Source organism: Sminthopsis crassicaudata, chromosome 2 (assembly GCF_048593235.1).
Source record: "Sminthopsis crassicaudata isolate SCR6 chromosome 2, ASM4859323v1, whole genome shotgun sequence".
Taxonomy (NCBI): Eukaryota; Metazoa; Chordata; class Mammalia; order Dasyuromorphia; family Dasyuridae; genus Sminthopsis; species Sminthopsis crassicaudata.
Genome location: NC_133618.1, coordinates 534,848,820 through 534,867,569, shown reverse-complemented (window position 1 = coordinate 534,867,569; position 18,750 = coordinate 534,848,820). Strand labels below are relative to the sequence as shown.

General features: G+C 40.2%; 1 protein-coding gene and 1 long non-coding RNA gene across 15 annotated transcripts in view; both read right to left on the bottom strand.

The window, feature by feature from the left end:
- The window catches only part of LOC141558053 (uncharacterized), a 56,936-nt gene extending 54,839 nt beyond the window's left edge, over positions 1-2,097 (bottom strand). For both annotated transcript variants that reach the window (XR_012486941.1, XR_012486942.1), the window contains exons 1-2: positions 1,709-2,097; positions 1,145-1,276 (exon numbers count right to left, since the gene is read on the bottom strand). This is a non-coding gene — a long non-coding RNA (uncharacterized LOC141558053). The remainder of the gene's footprint in view (positions 1-1,144; positions 1,277-1,708) is intronic.
- An 8,215-nt stretch (positions 2,098-10,312) lies between these two features.
- The window catches only part of TLE3 (TLE family member 3, transcriptional corepressor), a 57,911-nt gene continuing 49,473 nt past the window's right edge, over positions 10,313-18,750 (bottom strand). For all 13 annotated transcript variants that reach the window (XM_074294679.1, XM_074294682.1, XM_074294686.1 and 10 more), the window contains 6 exons: positions 18,340-18,589; positions 17,567-17,814; positions 16,332-16,479; positions 14,894-15,044; positions 13,401-13,477; positions 10,313-12,286 (listed from right to left, as the gene is read on the bottom strand). In XM_074294679.1, coding sequence (XP_074150780.1) covers positions 12,179-12,286; positions 13,401-13,477; positions 14,894-15,044; positions 16,332-16,479; positions 17,567-17,814; positions 18,340-18,589 — 982 coding nt within the window. In that variant the 3' untranslated portion in view covers positions 10,313-12,178. The remainder of the gene's footprint in view (positions 12,287-13,400; positions 13,478-14,893; positions 15,045-16,331; positions 16,480-17,566; positions 17,815-18,339; positions 18,590-18,750) is intronic.

Here is an 18,750-nt window from a genome sequence, read left to right as displayed (position 1 = left end):
GCATGTTCTCCTTCAATTCCATTAATGCAGAGAGGGGGAAAAAAAAAGGACAAGGGGAAGGAAAGGAGGGAGGAAAAAACAAGGGAGGGAGGAAAAAACAAAGGGAGGAAGGGAGAAAAAGGGGAGAGAGGAAGGAAGGAAATAAAGAAGAAAGGGTGAAAGGAAGAAAGGAAAAAGCAAATGGAGGAAGGAAGGAAAATTTTGTCAATGAAGAAACTAAACTCCAAGGATGGGAAATGATTTGTTCAGAATCACTTCCCATCCTTGGAGTTTAGTTTCCTCACTGACTTGTTCAGAATCACACAGCTAAGACGTAACCCAGGTCTTTGGATAGCAGTATATCTCCACTGGGTCAGGTTCCTTTTTTTTTTTATATAAGCATACAAATTCTGGGGCCAATCATAGGACCTTCTTGAGAATCCAATTGAGATCCCTTATCATAAGGTCCAAGTAACTGTGTATTTTTAAGAGTACAGGAATGCAAGCTCATACTAGTCCCATAAAGCTCAAAATGTTTTAAATACTAGTCTAGATATAGAATATACATTTTTTAAAAGTTTTTTCTATACTAGAAAAATCACAGAATTGAAGGTAAGTTCTTGAACTTATGTGCCAGGTTGGTGCAGAGCACTGGACTCAGAGTCAGAAAGGTTATCTTCTAGAAGTTCAAATCTGGCTTCAGCACTGACTTACCAGCTGTGTGACCCTGGGCAAGTCACTTAACCCTGTTTGCCTGGCAGACCACTGTAGAATGAATCTTTGCCAGGAAAACCCCAAATGGGGTCACAGAAATTTGGGCATGATCAAGCAACAAGAATACTGAAGGGGGTGTGATGGCTTCTCGATTTCCTTCCAACTCTTTAAGATCAAGAACTCCATTATGGTGGGACTGGGGACAAAGAGGGTAAGAGGGAGTGTGGAGTTGTGAGAACAGACCAAGACAGGGGAAAATCCCAGATCAGGGAAGCCAGGGCCACCCAAGAAAATGAACGTCACAATTTTGCCGGGGCTCTGCCTCCACCACCTCCTCCTTCATACTCCCTTTGACTTCCACCGGAGACAAGCAGCTGCCATTACTACCCACTCTCTCCTTTGCTATTTCTCTCTCCACTCCCACCCACCTCGAGGACTTTTATATACAGACCAAGATGCACTTGGGGAGTGTTTATTTTCCTTCCTGAAGAAGTGTTTCATTTCGTTCAAACACTCAAGTTTGGCTGCATGGGGGTGGCTTTGGGATGCAAGGTCCAAGGTCCTTGAGACTTCTGCTTTGATCCTGATGAAGTCAGAATGAAATGAAAAATCAAGAACAAGTCTTAAAGAGCAACAGTTAAAGAGCAACAGAGAAAATGAGGCGAGATATAGTTCCTTGAGCAAAGGGTAGGGGTTACCAGCTGATTTTATGGTGTGTATGTGTGTATTGTGTATTTGGGTTAAGCTTTAGACCTGTTTGATATTTTTTTTAAGCAAAGTATTCTCCCACCAACTTCTTCATAAACTGCTCCTCTGAATGAGGCTATGAGGAGAGATGAAGACAAAGGTAGATAGGTCACCCTGATTTGTCTACTTGTGGGACACATCCATCAATGTCCAGAGCTTATATTCCTTTCTTATGAGAATAACCAAGATTGGAGGTGGGAAGATGGACCCAACTTTCAGCTCTCCTTGAGTATGAGGTTTTTGGGGGGAGGAGAAGAAATTTGCTCACCTTCCCAGAGGAAGAACATCCAGGTGTGATGAAGATGGAGGGTCGAAGGGGTGGGAACCCAGCTTCATTAAACTGTCCTGTGTTCAACTCAGGGCCCAGACAGCTGCTTCCTTTCCATTTCCAGCTACATTCAGTCACAAACACTAATTAAAGATCTACATACCTCATTCATTTGCTTCTGCAAACTGTATAAAGAAAAACGTGTCTGCCTTCAAGGAACTTGAGAGTCTAACAGAGAGAGTTTCTTCCTTTTTTGAGAGAGGACAGTATTAGTGGGAAATTCCAAGTCCCCTATGTTCAAATACTTTCCAGCTGAATGCCTGAAATTCTAAAGCCTTAGGCTTTGAGTTTGGTCAACTGGAAAAACAGAATCCCAAAGCAGAAAAGCACCTAAGATGTCCCAAAGTTCCAGTCATAGTTGAAATAAGAATCTCCTCTGTTGACATACCAAACAAGTGGTCATTAGGTATGCTTGAAAAACTCAAGGGAGGGGAAATCCACCACTTCCAAGGCAGCTCATTCCAATTTTGGAATGGTGGGGAAGAACAATTATTAAGCATCTCCTGTATGCCAGGCATTGTGCTAAGTTTTTTACTAATTACTAATATTTATTAATTACTCAATTAATCCTTCAATGCCATGATTAGCCCCATATTACACTTGAGGAAACTGAAATTAAATAATTTGTCCAAGGTCACAAAACTAGTAAATTCCTAAAGACCAGGCCTGGAGTTCTATCTGTTCTATCCACTGGGTCATCTAGCAGCCTCTTTACGGCCTTTCCTTCCATATTGCACCTTCCCCCATTGCAGTTTCAATAAATTGTGGGTTGGAATAAGTAATTCAATGAGAATTTTAAGGGATTTGCAGAAGCTGCAGATAATATTCAAAGGCTAGCAGATGACAAAGTTTAAAAATTCAGAAATGCATAAAATATGTGCATAATATTGTATAATATCAACAAATTTCATTTTTGAATGACATAAAAATTCAGACTCTTTCCCTAGTATAGAGGGAGGGTCAAAAAATTTTAAGTGCATTTTTCAGCTCTCCAGGACACTGTACCCCAAATTCCCATAACAGAGAAGGGATAATTGAAATTTTTTTTTAATCTTCCCTTATACCAGCTTTATATCTTTAGTTTTCCTTACATATGCAACTTAGGTTCATAGATTTAAAGATGGAAGGAATTTCTTCAGGTCTTAGTTTCCCCATCTGTAAAATGAAGAAGTTGGACTAGATGACCTTTAACATCCCATTCCCTCATATTGTGAATGGAGAAGCTGAAACCCTATGAGGTGAGATGCAATACCCTAAATCACATTGGTTTTACATGACAACGTTAGGATTGGAACCCAAGCCACCTGACTCCAGATAGCAACCTCTAGGAGTAAACAGACTATATCGGATTCCTCTCCTACATGTCAATTCTTCAAATACTTGAAGAAAGTGATCATGTTCCCCACCTATATCTTATCTGCTTCTGATTAAATGTCTCTAGTTCCTTCACTCAATCTTCAGGTGGCCTGATTTCCAAACCTTGCATCATCCTAGTTACCTACTTCTCTGGGGCTTCCAGCTTACCAAAGGCTTTGTTCAGTGTGGTCCCCAGGATTGAGAACAAAATACCCAACATACCTAAGCTGGACAAAAGCCAGTAGGACTGCCATTGTTTTCCTTCTTTTGGGATGCTCTATTGCTTTTAATGCCATCTAAGCTCAGTGTTTTATTTGTTTTGCCTGCTGTCTCAAGCTTGCAGTCTCCTGAAATCCTCAGATCTTTTCCAGTCAACCAGCAATTATTAGGAACCTGCTGTTTATTAATAAAAAAAAGATAAAAACAAGACACAAAGATCTTTCTGTCAGTATATTTTGTATCCAGCAAGAAAGGATAGACTAGGGTGCCAAGTCCAACACTAGAGAACAGAGAGTTTTGCAGTGACCTGCAGAGAGGCGAAGGTATTAGACTTTTTGCCACTTCCCGATGTGTTCAAACTAAAGGCTGATCTCCTTCCTAAAAGGTAAAGGGCTGGAGGGTTGCCCAATCACTCTCCAGACTCCTTTAAATAATTGAAGGGCTTTGAGATAAATGTAAAGTAGCACTTGATGCTTTTATACTTTAAGTAGGAAAGGAAGATCAGAAAGCAGGGAAAGGAGGGAAAGATCAGTAGACATCTGTTAATTTGTTGTGTTACAAATACAGTTCTGCTATTACCTAGTACGATGTCTGGCACAAAGCACTTAATAAATGTTTGTTGATTGATTGATATGAGTGTACTTGGTGAAGGAGAGGAAAGAAAGAGCACAGAAAGGTAAGGCCATATGCAGCTGCTCTATTTCCTCTGGGACTTTGCCTAAGTCACTGTTTATTTCCCTGAACTTCAGCTTCCTGACAAATGAGAAAACTGGACTAGATTATAGCACGTAGCTTTGGAGTTAAAAGGTACCTAAGATCTAGAATAGATGATTTCTAAGGTCTCTTTCATTGTGATTCATGGTACTGCCAAGAGATGATGCTCTTCAATCAAGAACTTTTCAAATTTCCCTCTTCCCTTCATCCTAACTACCGACTCAATGGGTATTCATTAGCTGGGCTGAGTCATACACTCCTTGCTGGGTGATCAACTTCAAGAAACTGTATTTGAAAATACAGCTAAATTTCCTTCATCCATTTGACATATGAACCCATGTCTGATTGTATTCACACTATGCTTCAGTCTCCTAGGATAGGACTGAGTACAAAGGAGGTGCTTCATACATTTGTAGATTATTTTTTTCCTCTGGAGGAAAGGGGAGAATGAAAAGGACCTTGGATGGGGGAGGGCCAGTGTAATGTTCTGTTCTCTAAATTGAAATCATTCTCTGGGAGCAGATCTCTTGGGGAGCTTCTGGGAGCAACCTTACTTTCAGTTCAGTTTCAATAATCACTTCAAATGCAGCCAGGAGTTAAAGTCCAAATCCTTTATGTCTCTTTCCAAATCTTATCTCCTTCACTTGGGGCTTGGCTAGTTTTCTGGAGGCCTTCCTCTCTCCTTGGTTCCCGAAAACTCTTGTTCAAATGTCTCCAGCCAGCACAAACATGGAAGTGGGAATGAATCTTGACTCTGAATCTCCAAGAATGTGGGATTATGGGTTTCTGTGGGCTTGTGAATCTCCCAGAAGTCAATCCTAGTTGTGAATCTCCTGGAACTTCCTGAAGTTCTCCCGAAGTTCTGAGAGCTTCTCGATTATATGTCTCACATTGAGTACACAGCAATCATTATATCAAGAGGAAACCATTATTTGTTGTAGGATTAAATCAATGCTAAACTAGATTTAACCATTGTCTCCTCAGTTCCACTCAGTACCTTGTTTCAAGTTCTGGTCCATAACATCTCCTTGTAGGGTCAGATCAGTCATACTAAATTAGATAATTATTGTCTCTATTCATTCCAGTGACTTAGCACCTCGTAAGAATCCTAACAGGCCAGAGCAAGTGGGAGGTATCCCCATCTTCTATGTTCTTTCCAAGCCACTAGTATCTAAACAGGACATGCAGCAGTGTTCTAGAATCACGTTGCAGAAGTGAATAAGAGAAGTGTGTGTATGAGAATGAGACCAGCCCTAGACAGCTCCCAGGTTCCATCTGTGTGTTCTCAACAAGCTATGTTTAGAATCAGAAATGGTTTACAAACATATGTCACAGGAATTGTAAAAAGGTTGGCAATCTTTCTTCACTATCTAATTCCAAGCCAGAGAGAGTGGGAGAAGGGAGAAGGAAAAAAGGGGAAGAATAAAGTGGTCAAAAGAGAGAGAATAAAGAGGAAGCTGAGTTATTACTAGCTCCTGGGCTTGCCTATTTCAGCAGTCCCTGTTTTATACAGATAATATAGCACTGACCCCAGAATCATGCAAAAGAGTCCAGTTGGAAAGACTTACCTTAACTGATGCTGAGTAAAGAAAGCAGAACCTGGAAAAGATTGTACACAGCAATAGCAAGATCATGTGATGATCAACTATGATTAGCTCTTCTCAGCAATATAGTGATCCAAGGCAATTCCAATAGACTGTAGATGAAAAATAATGTCTACATTTAGAGAGACAACTGTGGAGATTGAATGCAGATAAAAGCATACTGTTTTCATGTTCTTTTTTTTTTCTTTTTTGTGGTTTTTCCCTTTTGTTCTGATTTTTCTCTCTCAACATGACTCATGTGGAAATATGCAAAAAGTGGATGTATAACCTAAAAAAAATGTTTTTAAAGAGGTTAAAATAACAATGGCTCATGCTCAGTAGCATCCCCATGACACTTGGAATAGAGATACCTCCCAATTTGGTTGAGCCAAAGCTGACCACTGATAAGAAGAGATTAATGAATGATCAACATAAATAGGAATAGCAACATTTTTTTTTCTTGTTTTGAAAGAAATAATCTAGGAAGAAAAATTGTGAAATAAAACCAAGAATTACTCATCAGCTGGTAAATCTAGGTCTTTTCTGCATGATTTTGTTAACTCCTGAGTACAATTCTCTTCAGTATCTGAGGGTGACACTAAATGCATTTTAACTTAAAAGAAAACCTAATTTTAATTTAATAATTACTTAGAAGGGCTTTAGCTGCATTTATAATCATATGCATGAGCAAAGGATGTTTGTGAATTTTTAGGCAATTTTTCGATTTCAAATGTTATCACCATTCCCTAGGAAGTTAAACACATTTATCTTCTTTTTCTGTATGTGCATGCAATACATACTTACTCACCCCACAGAAACATTGGACCAAAAGTCTGTTGAAGCAAGGGGCCTGGATGGATCATAGCTTTAGTTCTACAGTTTTACCTTTTAAGATAGTTTCTTTCAAAATAAATTGAGTGAGGGCAGCTAGGTGGCACAGTGGATAGAGCACCAGCCCTGAATTCATGAGGACCCGAGTTCAAATCTGATCTCAGACACTTAACACTTCCTTGCTGTGTGACCCTGGGCAAGTCACTTAACCCCAGCCTCAGGAAAAAAAAAGAAAAAAAAATAGAGTTTGGACAACAAAATCCAATGTTAATGCCTTATAATCCAAATCCCAGGTGAGGTTCATCATGTCATTTTGGTAGGCTGTTCCTGAGTCCATGGACTGTGCAGTCAGTCTTTAAGATGTAGCAAACTGGGCAATTAATCTGGGCCTTATGATTTGGGGATTGTCAGGGTGAAAGGATAAGGAAGCAGGTAAATCCCTCAGGGTGTCATGTGGGAGACAGGAATAACTCTGGAATTAAAAAAAAAAAAAAAAAAAAAAGGATCCAAGATGTTTATACTTAGAACATGAGAATGCCTCCTCATCTTCCCTTTCTCCTATCGGCCATCTGAGTTGCATATCAGTTTTGTGGGTAGGTATTGTTTTCCCTTTTAATTCCCCAAAGGCAGCCCCAATCCAAGATTTCTTCAGCTGCTATTTTGCCTTAATGAGGAGAGTGGAGAAAGATGAAAGAGACAAATTTTTAGCCCTTGAAGGCTGATCTTGACACCTATGTAGAAAAATACTGTAGTAAGGTTATGGGGTGCCACCCCCTACAATAGTCCTAGGTTTACTGAAGGATCTGGGGGGGGGGACCCTACTCTAGTATTTATCTACAATCTCCAATTTAACTCTCCTTTAGGCACTCACTCAGTGGATAAATAGCTGGCCTTAGAGTCAAGAAGACCCAAGTTCAAATTTGGCTTAAACAACTCACTAACTGAATAATCCTGGACTAGTTAATTTGTTTGCCTCAGTTTCCTAATATGTAAAATGGAGATAATAGCACCTACCTCCCAGGGTTGTTGTGAGGATCAAATGAGATAATTATAAAGCACTTACACGTGTCTATCCTAAAGCAGGAATTATATAAATGTATTATTATGAGGCAGAAGCAGGCTAACATGATGGACAGAGGGTCAGGCCATCAAATTAGAAAGATCTGGTTTAAGTATAACTTCTGAAACAAAGGGGAAGTCACAACTTTTAAGCACTTCCAGGCAACTATAACAAGTTAGATAGTTGCCCAACTTCATCCTGGTAAGTTTCTACTCCTGAGATATCTTTCTTTCCATCACTGCTTTTGCTGACAGTATCATCCCACCAAGGGGCTTTTAAAATCTGTGCCTTCTGTTAAATGGGAATGATCTTTGAGGTGATTGACAGAATACATTTTCAGTTTGCCCTCTGGGTCTAATGGATCTTAGAAAGTTTTCATTTGATTTCTTCAAATTTGGTTATCTTCTCCCCCCTCCCCCCTTTGGTTTTCAGCAAGACCGTTAAATCTTAAATTTTCTCTTCTTAAACTATTTTCCAGGTGGGTTGTTTTTGAGTCAATACCTTCATTTTCTTCTATTTTTTAAAAAGTCTTTTGAGTTTGTTCTAATATTGAACTGCTTGCTCTACTCATTCTAATTTTCAGGGAGTCTACTACTTGGGTAAAAAGTTTCTATCATCTATTCCAAGTTATTTTCTTTCTAATTCTTTTTCTTATTTCTTATTCACATTTTTATATAGTATTTTTTTTTCTAGCCACTCTTGGAATCTTTGTGGTTAGATAATTTTTATCCCTAAGCCTCTGCTATCTCTTATGGAATTAACTCCCTTCTGGATTTATATTATGTTCCCCACTCTTTAGTGTTTTCTTCTGTTCACTCCCTATGCACTTTCCTATTTCTCAGACTCTGTGCCAAGTACAGGTTCTGCCCTCTCCTACACTCTTGGATGGTACAGGTCCTGTCTGATCGCTTCTTCTATTTCTTGGACTTAACTTTTGACTCCTATTTCCCTTGGATCAGTGTTTCTCCAGAACACCTTGAGGTGGTTTTTCAGTCCCTGGTCATGTCAGAAATATATGAGGTTAAGGCTCCTACTCACTTAACTATCCCAACTGTGCTCATTCTGGCTTCTCTAGCAGTATTATTCTCCCCAAACCCGAACTTTTGGCTGGCTGGCTGTAGATATTTACAGGCATTACCTCTAGGGTTTCTTGGTCATAATTCAGTCTCATCCCCTTTTAAATTTTTGCTTGAATATGTCTAAGGGTGTATCATGGAGAAAGAAGAGAAATGACATCTAGGTAAGACAATAAATAGAAAAATTTTATATAGACATTAATATTAAATATTAGAAAGACATAGACATATAGATGTTATTACATATTAGAAACAGGTGGAGATTGTAGAGATGGAGAGCAAGAGCAAGAGAGGGAGAGGGGGAGAGAGCTAGATGAGATCTTTATCATATCACCAATTATTTCAACTGGTGGTTTGGATGGTCTTTGTCTGACCCACTAAGATGCCAAATAGGTATTAGAAATGATAAAATCTGAAAGGTAAAAGGGCTCTTTCATCCAACTTGGGTATCTAACTCTAGTTTCAACAGACTGATAGCATAGTGATAGGCAACCTCTAACAAGTCTCTAAATGCATGTAGCAGTATATTCAAGCTTCTGAATATTTTTGAGCTAAGCAGCCAGAAATTGAGGCTAGGTAGCCTATTACTCAGAGAACTGGCCTAAGATTCAAAATATCACGTTAGGCATTTCCTAGCTGTGGAACTCTGGGACACAAATGCTGTTCCTCACTTTTTCCACCTGTAAAATGAGGGGATTGAACAAGATCTTGAAAGTTCTCTTCTAGAGATGACTCAACAATTATGGACAAGGAAAATAAAATCCAGGGAAATGACTAGATCAAAATTACAAAGCAAATAGAGATTACCGCTTATGGCTTGGATGCTTCTTCTTGACTTTGATAAGCAACCTATTCATTCTCATTCCTCTCATCTGGGATGTCTTTTTCTTGGATCCCAAATCCTTTTCCAAGGCCCCTCAGGGCACACACAGCTTAGCTTCATAGAGTACTGTGTTACCATGGCTATTAACACTTCTACCTAGTACATTTGGTCTCTCATAAGCAAAACTCCCAGATTGCTCCTTAAGCTATTATCCATTGTATCAATGAAGAAGTTGCCCTTTTAAGGACTTGCTTTTTTTTTTTTTTTTTTTAATCTTTGAAAGTTTATTAAGTTGTTTGGCAGAGGGAAAGCAGAAATCGGTTCATTTTTAAACAATTTGTAGATTTTAAGAGATGTAACCTGGGTTTCATTTTTATATTTACATTTTTTCCCTCTAATCTACCCACACTCAACTATCCCAATATAGTTGAGTTATAAACAGCTCCACACAATCTGCTACAAATATTATTGTATTTGCATTATCTCTTCCCACATCCAGCTATCACCAGTTTTTATGGACACTGTCTTCCCAAAGGAAATTAGGAGAAGTTAGAGAGTTAGGAAAAGGAGATTTTCCTAACTGGTGGTAACTTCAAGGTAGTTGAACAGTATGAACCTGAAACCACTCTCTGCCCTAAGAAAACAATTAAATCCTAAAGTTTAATAACATAATAACTGTCCTCCTCATCCTCCATTCCTCCCCTTCAAAGTGTCAGCCTAAATTTAGAGATTTCATGATAAAGGCCAATTCTTAGAATGGAACAATGTGTATAAAATATGTAGTGTGAAGGCAATTTGAGACACCCCTCCCCATCTCCCAAATTCTGGTTTAAAGCACTAATCGCTACACAAGGAAATCAATTAAAACACATCAAACAAACCTTTAAATATTAGACTTTTAAAAATATAAAAACAGCTCATTACAATTACTTCTCGTTTTTCTTTTCTTTTTTCTTTTTTTTTTTTTTTGGTAAGAGTCAAGTCCCTTCCATCCTCTTCCTCCATCATGGCAAACGCCATGGAGAGGCAATGGCTAAACATTTGGAATACAAAGAGGCGCAGAAAAGTACAGCTCCCCCTTATCCCAACAGAGAAAGGTCCATAACACCCACCTCTCCATCTTTTTAATTACATATAGAATGTTTTGCCCTAGAAAGAACTTTTAATTTTTAAGACAGGTAGTTTTCATCATACCCCACCCCCTAGTTCCTTTTGACCAGATCGAATCAAAAATTAAAAAATAATCCATAAAAATGTCGTATAAAAAGTCTCTTCTATATGCTACATCACTGGGTGAGCCCATCTTCTACACAAGGACTCACATGGCCATTAGCTTCATCTTCTTAAAAAAAAAAAAAACACCAAAAAAACCCATCAAAACAAAAATGAAAAACCAAAACTCATTTTGTACAAAAAGTGGCAATAGTAGACCCAAGACAGGCTGTTTCCAATTTCAATCTGTTGGAGCCAGTCACCAAAGTGACTTGACTGTTAGGAGCCTATTGACCTTCCACATGTATCCCTGGAGGCCAATAAATTCCCTCCCCTCTTTGAGAAACGGAGGAAACAGTGGATGGGAGAGGGTTAAGAAGATGCAGTTAAAAAGACCATCCATTCTAATTCTTAATTTTTATTCAAATTAAAAAAAAAAAAAAAAAAAAGAAAGAAAGAAAAAAAAAACACACATTAGTTGCTATTTTCTCTGGTAGCTCCCTGAGCTTAGTTTGCTATGCTTCCTTTGAGATTATTCCTTTTACAGGCTGTGTCCAAAGATTAAAAGGGGTTGGAGCAGGAGTTTGCTGGGACTTTCTAGTATCTCCAAAACATCCAAAAAGAAAGGGGGGAAAAAAAAAAAAAGAACAAATCCATAGAAAATTGGATTGTTTCTGCTGATGCTCTATTGGTAGCTGGCATCCTGACCCACATCCTGTCAGCCCATACAGTGTTCAAACATTTGACTCACACACTGAACAATTCACATGTACAACAGGAAGAACAATGCTGACCAGAGGATGCCTTTTGTTCAATCTGGTTACCAGCTGTGGATCCAAAAGGGCTTTTTTTTTTTTCCTCCCAAACTGGTCCGGTTCCCCACCCCCAACCCCCTTGCTCCCATGACCCCTCCCCTCCTCCCTCCCAAATAGGAACTTGAGAAAAAAAAATAAAATAAGCCACCACCATCAGTGGATTACAATTACAGCAGACAAAATACACAGCTAGTGTACCAAGTAGGAAGGAGTCTTCCTTTTTCCCTCTTGTCCAGTCTTATTTATTTGTCCATTATTTACATTTTTCACAAGTCTTGTGCACTGCACAATTGGGGGAGGGGGGAAGCATCCCCTTAAAAAAAAAAAAAAAAAAAAGGCCATCCACTACAGTGCCACTGAAGCGTAGACAAATGAGAACTGAATAAAAAGAAAGTGAAAGAAGGCATGATTTGTGAGGGTTTCCTTGGGTGCCAGAGCTGAAAACATCCAAATAAATCCATTTGCATCATCTGTCAGGGTTTTTAAGGGAGGAGGAGGGGGGGAAAATCTATCCAAGTTGCTGAAACGTATCAATCCATGCACATTAGTCCCAGACCGTGACGTGGCACATCCCCTCTCGGCTTGCCAGAAAAAAGGGCTCTGAATGCATGGCTGCCTGCGCTTCGTTCTCCCGACATCCTTCAGTGGGCTCCTGCCCATTGTTTTGTCAGAGCTGGGGTCTGCTTTTCCCAGAGTTTGACAGCCCTGTTAGAATCCTTGTTTAGTAGATGACCTCATAAACTGTGGCCTTCTTGTCACCAGAGCCTGTTACAATGTATTTGTCATCCGCTGAAATGTCACAACTCAAGACAGATGAGGATTCTTTAGACTGGAGAGAGAAGGAGAACAAGGATTAGCGGGGAGAGATGGGGAATGGGGGGGAGAGGGAGGGAGAGAAGCAATGGAAATCAGATTACAGTTTATTTTCTCAGTTGCTCAGTTTCAATGCAATATGAATGAAAACAAAAGCCTCTTTGGAGCTCCAATCTCTACCATTTTGAGGAAACTCAGTAATATCAGTAAATTAAAAAAAACAAAAAACCTCATCCAGAAATAGGTATGATGCTCTGAAGAGCCAGGATCCGTTAATGCTTTCCACAAATACATCTCTTTCACAAACTTAACTCATTAAAAAAAAAAAAAAGACTTTCTTCATCAAACTTGTGGAAAAATGTTTAAAAGAATTATATACATGTATAACCTGTATGTGTTATATCATATTGCCTATTGTCTTGGAGAGAATAAGAGAGGAAAAAAGAATTTGGAACTCAAAATCTTACAACAATGAATGTTGAAAACTATCCTTCCATGTATTTGGAAAAACAAAATACTATTGAGGGGAAAAAGAAACTTGTCTATAACAGTTTTTCGTTGATTTTGAGGAGACCAAGGCAAACCCAGTGTCTTAAAGATTAATTATTCACTCCCATGACAGATGATCAACTACGTGAACTTTTCCTAGTATTATTCTAAAGCAGGAGGGGGAGGGGGGAGAGGAAGAGGGGTGTAGCCGGCTGCAGAGAAATTTCAAGGACCCATGATATTGGTTGGGGGGAAAATACCTTTATTTTACTAACCTCTACCTGAAATATGTTATTTCCTTTAATTATGAATATATTTTTAAAAATATTCTAATCTCCCTTACTTTCAAAATCTTTCAGTGGCCTTTGGCCAGTAGCAAGAGTTGGGCTATTTATAGGGAAATTCCATTTAAGGTCCCCCAAGTCAGTACAAATCCAGAAGGAACACTGCTTTAGGGCATGCCACAGGCAGAAAGTTGGGGGAGAAAGGAAAAGGAAGGTATTTTCAGGGCTCTTCTCTTCCAAAACATCTGCATGACTTATGAGTGACACGTGAGTCACCTACAACAGCCCTGTGCTTCTTGAGGTTGGATCCCTTTTTTGCCCCTCTGTCAGGTAGGATGAGGAAGAAAGCCACCATACCTGGAATATGCTAGCACCATACGGCGTTCTCCAGGCATTGAGGAGATTGTCTTTCCCAGTGCTCACGAACCATTTGCCTAAGTGATAAAAAGTGAGAGAAGGGTCAGTTTGGGGCCTGTTGTCCTTAGAGGCAAACCCAGACTCTTGCCTTTCCCCACTGCTCCAGAGGAAGCAAATATCCAGTATGTAAAAAACCTTCTCATCAAAGAATTTCACAAGGGCCCGTGGATGAAAACATGAGATATGAAGGTAGGTTCTTCTCGCTTCAAAAAGAGAAGGCTGACTATCCATGGCTAGGGAAATGAAAGTGTCAAAACTTTTTGGTAAATGTATTCAAGAGTTCATTTTTTTGTTTTAAATATTAACCCAATCAACCAGACCAGGTTATTCTTTTCTTCCTATGAAGCCAGCTGGGGACCATTACAAGCAAGGAACGTCCATCAGTACCCTGGCCTACAGCATCCACCGAACTTTGTAGTGCAGTAAAAAGATCACTGACCTTGAGAGTGAGATCTTCTTGGTGCTGCTATTTCTAGTCTTAGCTCTGCTGCTAAGCTGTGACCTCTTACTCACAAACATCCCCCTTTCTAGGCCTTCCTTTCCTCATCTGCCTATCTCTAAGAACCTTTCTGATTGTAAAACGCCCAGGACTTCTCTATTGTTGTTTGTGGTCACCCCTGTGTTGCCATCAGTTCTCAACAACAGTAAGGATTCTTCTATGAAGGGTTACCCAAGCTGTTGTTTTGTGTTTTTTTTTTTTAATTTTTATTATGAACTTAAAACACAAATATTCCAATATATAAAGGACACATACACAAAAAAAAAAAAAAAAAAAAAAATTATGCAAGAAATCCTGAACTTTTGCATAGTTTTCAAAAAGTATAAATTAAATACAAGGTAGTAACAAATTATAATGTGTCTCCTCTTGAATGTTTTGTTTCCTTTTCTTTCTGTATGTTTGTTTTTATTTGTGCCTTTTCCTTTTAAGTTTGCATTTCCCTGAGTTTCCAAGGATATGCTAGGATTATACATACCGTGAGCTTGTATAAACAAACACATGCAAACATACACTTTAAAAACAAGAGGCAGCCTAGGTCTTCATGAACTTGACTTTATAGATTAGAGTGAGGAGCAAAAAGGAAGCTCAGAGGCCAGAGGCCAGCCTCTAGTTCTCAGATACAGAAACTAAGCTGTGCAAGTCACACAGATATTAAGTCTCAAGCTGGGATCTGACCTCCAGGCTTCTATCTCTCCCTCAGCTAAACCAATGACTTATTCACACAGATCAAATCAAGCCACCAGTTTGGTCGGTGTCCTTCCTTCCTTCAAGGTCTCTTAGCTAAACTCAAGAGCCAGCATTGGGTCAAAGAAAGTCTTCTCCTTGCTAGGGTGGGTCTGATGGTTATGAGAAAGAACTGCCAATCAAGGAACCTCAAGAGCATTTGGGGGTAGAGAGGAGATGACTAAGTGACACCCCTCCCCCCATTTCTTACCACAGTAGGCAAATTTCAAGGAGAGCACACAGCTCTCATGCAAGTGCAGCTGGTATTTATCTGGTTTGGTGTGATGCAACACTTCTACATTGCTGCTCTCCATGCCCACAGCCAGCCACTCCCCGGTGGGGCAGTAGCCCAAGGAGAAGATCTTAAAAAGAAAAAAGAAAAAGAAAGGTCTTAATATTGAATTTGAGTGAGGTCTGTGGGCCACCAACTAGGTCACAAGAGTCCCCCCCTTTCACCAGAGATCCGACAAATATCTCCAATCTTATTTTTAAATAACACATATCTGGAATCCCTGTTATTCCCTCCTCCTCCCCTCCAAACAGCCACCATTTGCCAAATAGACATTTTTCTTTCATTCTGTACATGGCTGGCTGAAAAGCATCCCCCTCCCCTGAGTTCTGTCTGTAGTTGATGAGATGAGATACTGTGGTTAAAATCTTCCTTCCAAGACAATGCCTATCTTGAGAATTGGAAACATTATGCTGACAGGTTTAGAGCCATACCATATTCAAGAGGAAATGAAAGCTCTTGCTTAAGTCTGGTTTTCCTAACTTTGGAGCACAATGAGAATCTGCCTTTAAGGCAGACTGTAAGGGACAGAGAGGTCATTTGTGGGGAAAATGGAGGCAAGGGGAAAGCGGTTAAGAGCCTTCCCCATCAGGTGACTCACTGAAGCAAAAACTCTGACCGAGACCTTAGTATGTTATAATCAGAAACAAAATTTCAAACCTAATTTTCAAAAACTTCCCACTGTAATGTGCATAGATTTTAAGCCACTGGTTCTTTAAGGAATGGAGATAAGTTTTATATATAGCATATCTGAGCCAATACTGGGCACAAGGAGGCTGCGGTGTATTTCAATGACGACCTATATTTAAGAAATTGATCAAAGGGAACAGGTGGCACTAAGGAAATAGTGATTAGGATTGGGCGGAAGTGGTCATAAGATGAGAGGGAAATATTAACACCAAGATAAGTTAAGGTCAGGTGTTTCCCGGGTACTGCAACTAATACATATATTTTCGTACATGTTTTCCATATATCACATTTACAATTTCCCAGTAATAGTGATGTCACATGCACAAAAGGGTGCATGTGTTGTGTTTCAATCTGAAATCACCGTCTATCTTCTATCTATCTTTCCCAGGTCCCCAGTGAACCAAATGACTTTCTACCTGTGGCCTATCATCAAATGGCCAGACTACCACCTTCTCCAATAGAGAAAATACCCCTCTTCTGGGATCACAGACTGCCATCTACGTACAATCTGTATGTAATATCATCAGTATGAGGAAAATGGGCACATGTATGATAAATACACAGAAATAAGAGATACATATAAACACGAGACAACTTGTTGTCTCTTGAAGGAAGGAAGAGAAAAAAGGTTCCAAAGAATGCGAACATTGTGAGGGATTTGGACGCTCACCTGGGAAGTGAAATCGTGTTGCTGCAGCTGTCTACCTTCCCTCAGGTCCCAGGATCGGACTGTGTTGTCTAAGCCACCTGTCCACAACTTGGTGCCATCGTGGGAGATATCTATACAGCTGGCCCCATCTGTGTGGCCCTGAAATTGCCTGAAGTCCATAAAGAGAGAGAGAGAGAGAGAGAGAGAGAGAGAGAGAGAGAGAAGTGAGGAAGAGGAAAGAAACCACCCTTAGGGATCACAGAATGTTATTAGATCTTGAAGGAAATCTAGGGACGATAATTCGTTCAACCTCTAAAGGACTGGTCCGAGACTAAGCCGTTCAGATCAGAGAGCTGGAATTCACCAAACTCAGGTTTCCTGACCGAGTCTAGCATTTCAGTCTACTTCAGCCCCTGGCCAAGTTCGCTTTGGAGCTTCTAGGACATGATACCCACTCGAAGCAATGCATCTACAGTGTATCAATTGCACACAGAAAGCCAGCCCCAGAGGCTGCCTCACTTCTGAACAGCTTCAATTTTTAGAATGATATTCCTTCCGTTTGAATAATAGCTGAAAGCTAGAATCACAGATTTAGAATCTGAAGGGATCTGAGAGGCCACAAACTACAGACCCTACTATGAAATGGGAGTTTATGCATTTTAAATATTTAAATATTATCATGAGAAAGGGTCTACAGGCTTCGCCAGCCTGCCAAAAGGCATGCAGAACATAATAAAGAATTCTCTGCTTCAGCCTGGTCCCATCCAGAACACACCATACGCATTCTGGCCTCTGTACCTTGTTATTCCTACATGATGCACATATTATTCCTCCCATCTAGAATATCCTTTTTTCCCAATCCTCCACCTGACCTCCACTTTGCTGTACTGAATCCTTAAGTCCTAGCTTAAAAATTTTCACCTTTAGTGAAACTTTTCCTGACCATCCCAAACTGCCAGAATACTTTTAATCTACTCTGTAGCATTTTGCAGCAAAACTCTGTATTCGATGTTCTTGCATATGTACTGGTTTCCATAAGACAGTAAGTTCCTTCATACTTTGAATCCCTACCATACTTACTTATAAATTTAGTTCTTCTTCCCCCAACCAAAAAAAAAAAAAAAAAAAAAAAAAAGACCTTATATAAATCACCAAATATGTACCTGAAATCAAGAACCATATAGTTAATTAAGTTTTTAATGAGGGGTGGGCGAGCTCATTTCTCCATGCCAGCACAATCTAATTCCTGTCCTTACCTGACCAGGGTTTGGTTGTGAAGGTCCCAAACAGCAATATTCCCATCACTGCAACAGGAAAAACAAACTTTGGCATCAGGGCTGATGGCCAGAGCATAGCAGGCTGGGGCGGAGGACGTGAGCTCAGCTTTGATTCTGGGGGTGGGGGAGGCCAGGTCCCAGATGGTCAGCGTGCTGGCTTCACCACCCACGATGAGCGTACGACCATCGGGAAGGAGCTTGCAGGAGCGGATGTAGTTATCTCGGTTCTGGAGAAAGGAAGGTAAAACATTAGCAACTTGGGCTCCCTCCTCCAGGATCTCTATCACCTTCATGAAAAATCACTGCTGCTTTATTTGCTCTCCCACCAGCCCTCTCCCTTTGCTGTCTACCATTCAATAAATATTTGTGAGGCACATGTTTGTCCCGTCTCCACCCCCACCTCCCCAGCACATTGGGAAGGCCAAAGAAAGGCAGCTTTTTTCCAAAATCAAAATGGAAGTTCCTTACAGCAATATTTTTCCTCCCTCCCTTCCTTGTTGATTAAAAACCTACCTATAAGCTAGAGATTACAAAAAAAGAGAGGAGGGGAGGATACAGTCTCTGATTTTAAGGAGTTTATTGGGAAGACATGCTAAATTGTATGAGTTCAGAGAAAGGAATAAGCATGATAAGCAGGCTGAGTTAATTAGGGAGGGATTGTGTATAGAAAGAGGCTGTGTGTTCTTAGCAAACAAAAGAAGAAAAAAATGCCTCCTGGCCACACGAGGCTTATACTTTAAAGAGTTCCTTACCAGGCAGTCGAGCTGAGAGATGGGGCTTTTGCTTCCTGGCTGACTGATGTCCCAGATTTTCACACATCCTTTGCCTCCAGTGTAGACATGCCGGGTAGGGTTGCTGATGGTCACAGCACATACCACTTCCCCATGGCTTAGCGTGTTGATCTGCCGTGCGTGCCGAGGAATCCCAGGCCCTGCCAGTGCATCATGGGGAAAAGGGACTGGCTGCATCTGGCCATCAGCACTCACGTGAAAAGAATAAGCCCTGAAAGAAGGGGGCACCAAGGATGCAGGGATCAGATCAATATCAAAAATCACCATTATTCCCATACCTGCTTCTTTAGGTTCTGACTTTTTGGGTTATTTTGGGAGAGAAAAGAGTGGAAGACTGGGGGGAGAGGGAAACTATTACTCTTCTAAGTATTT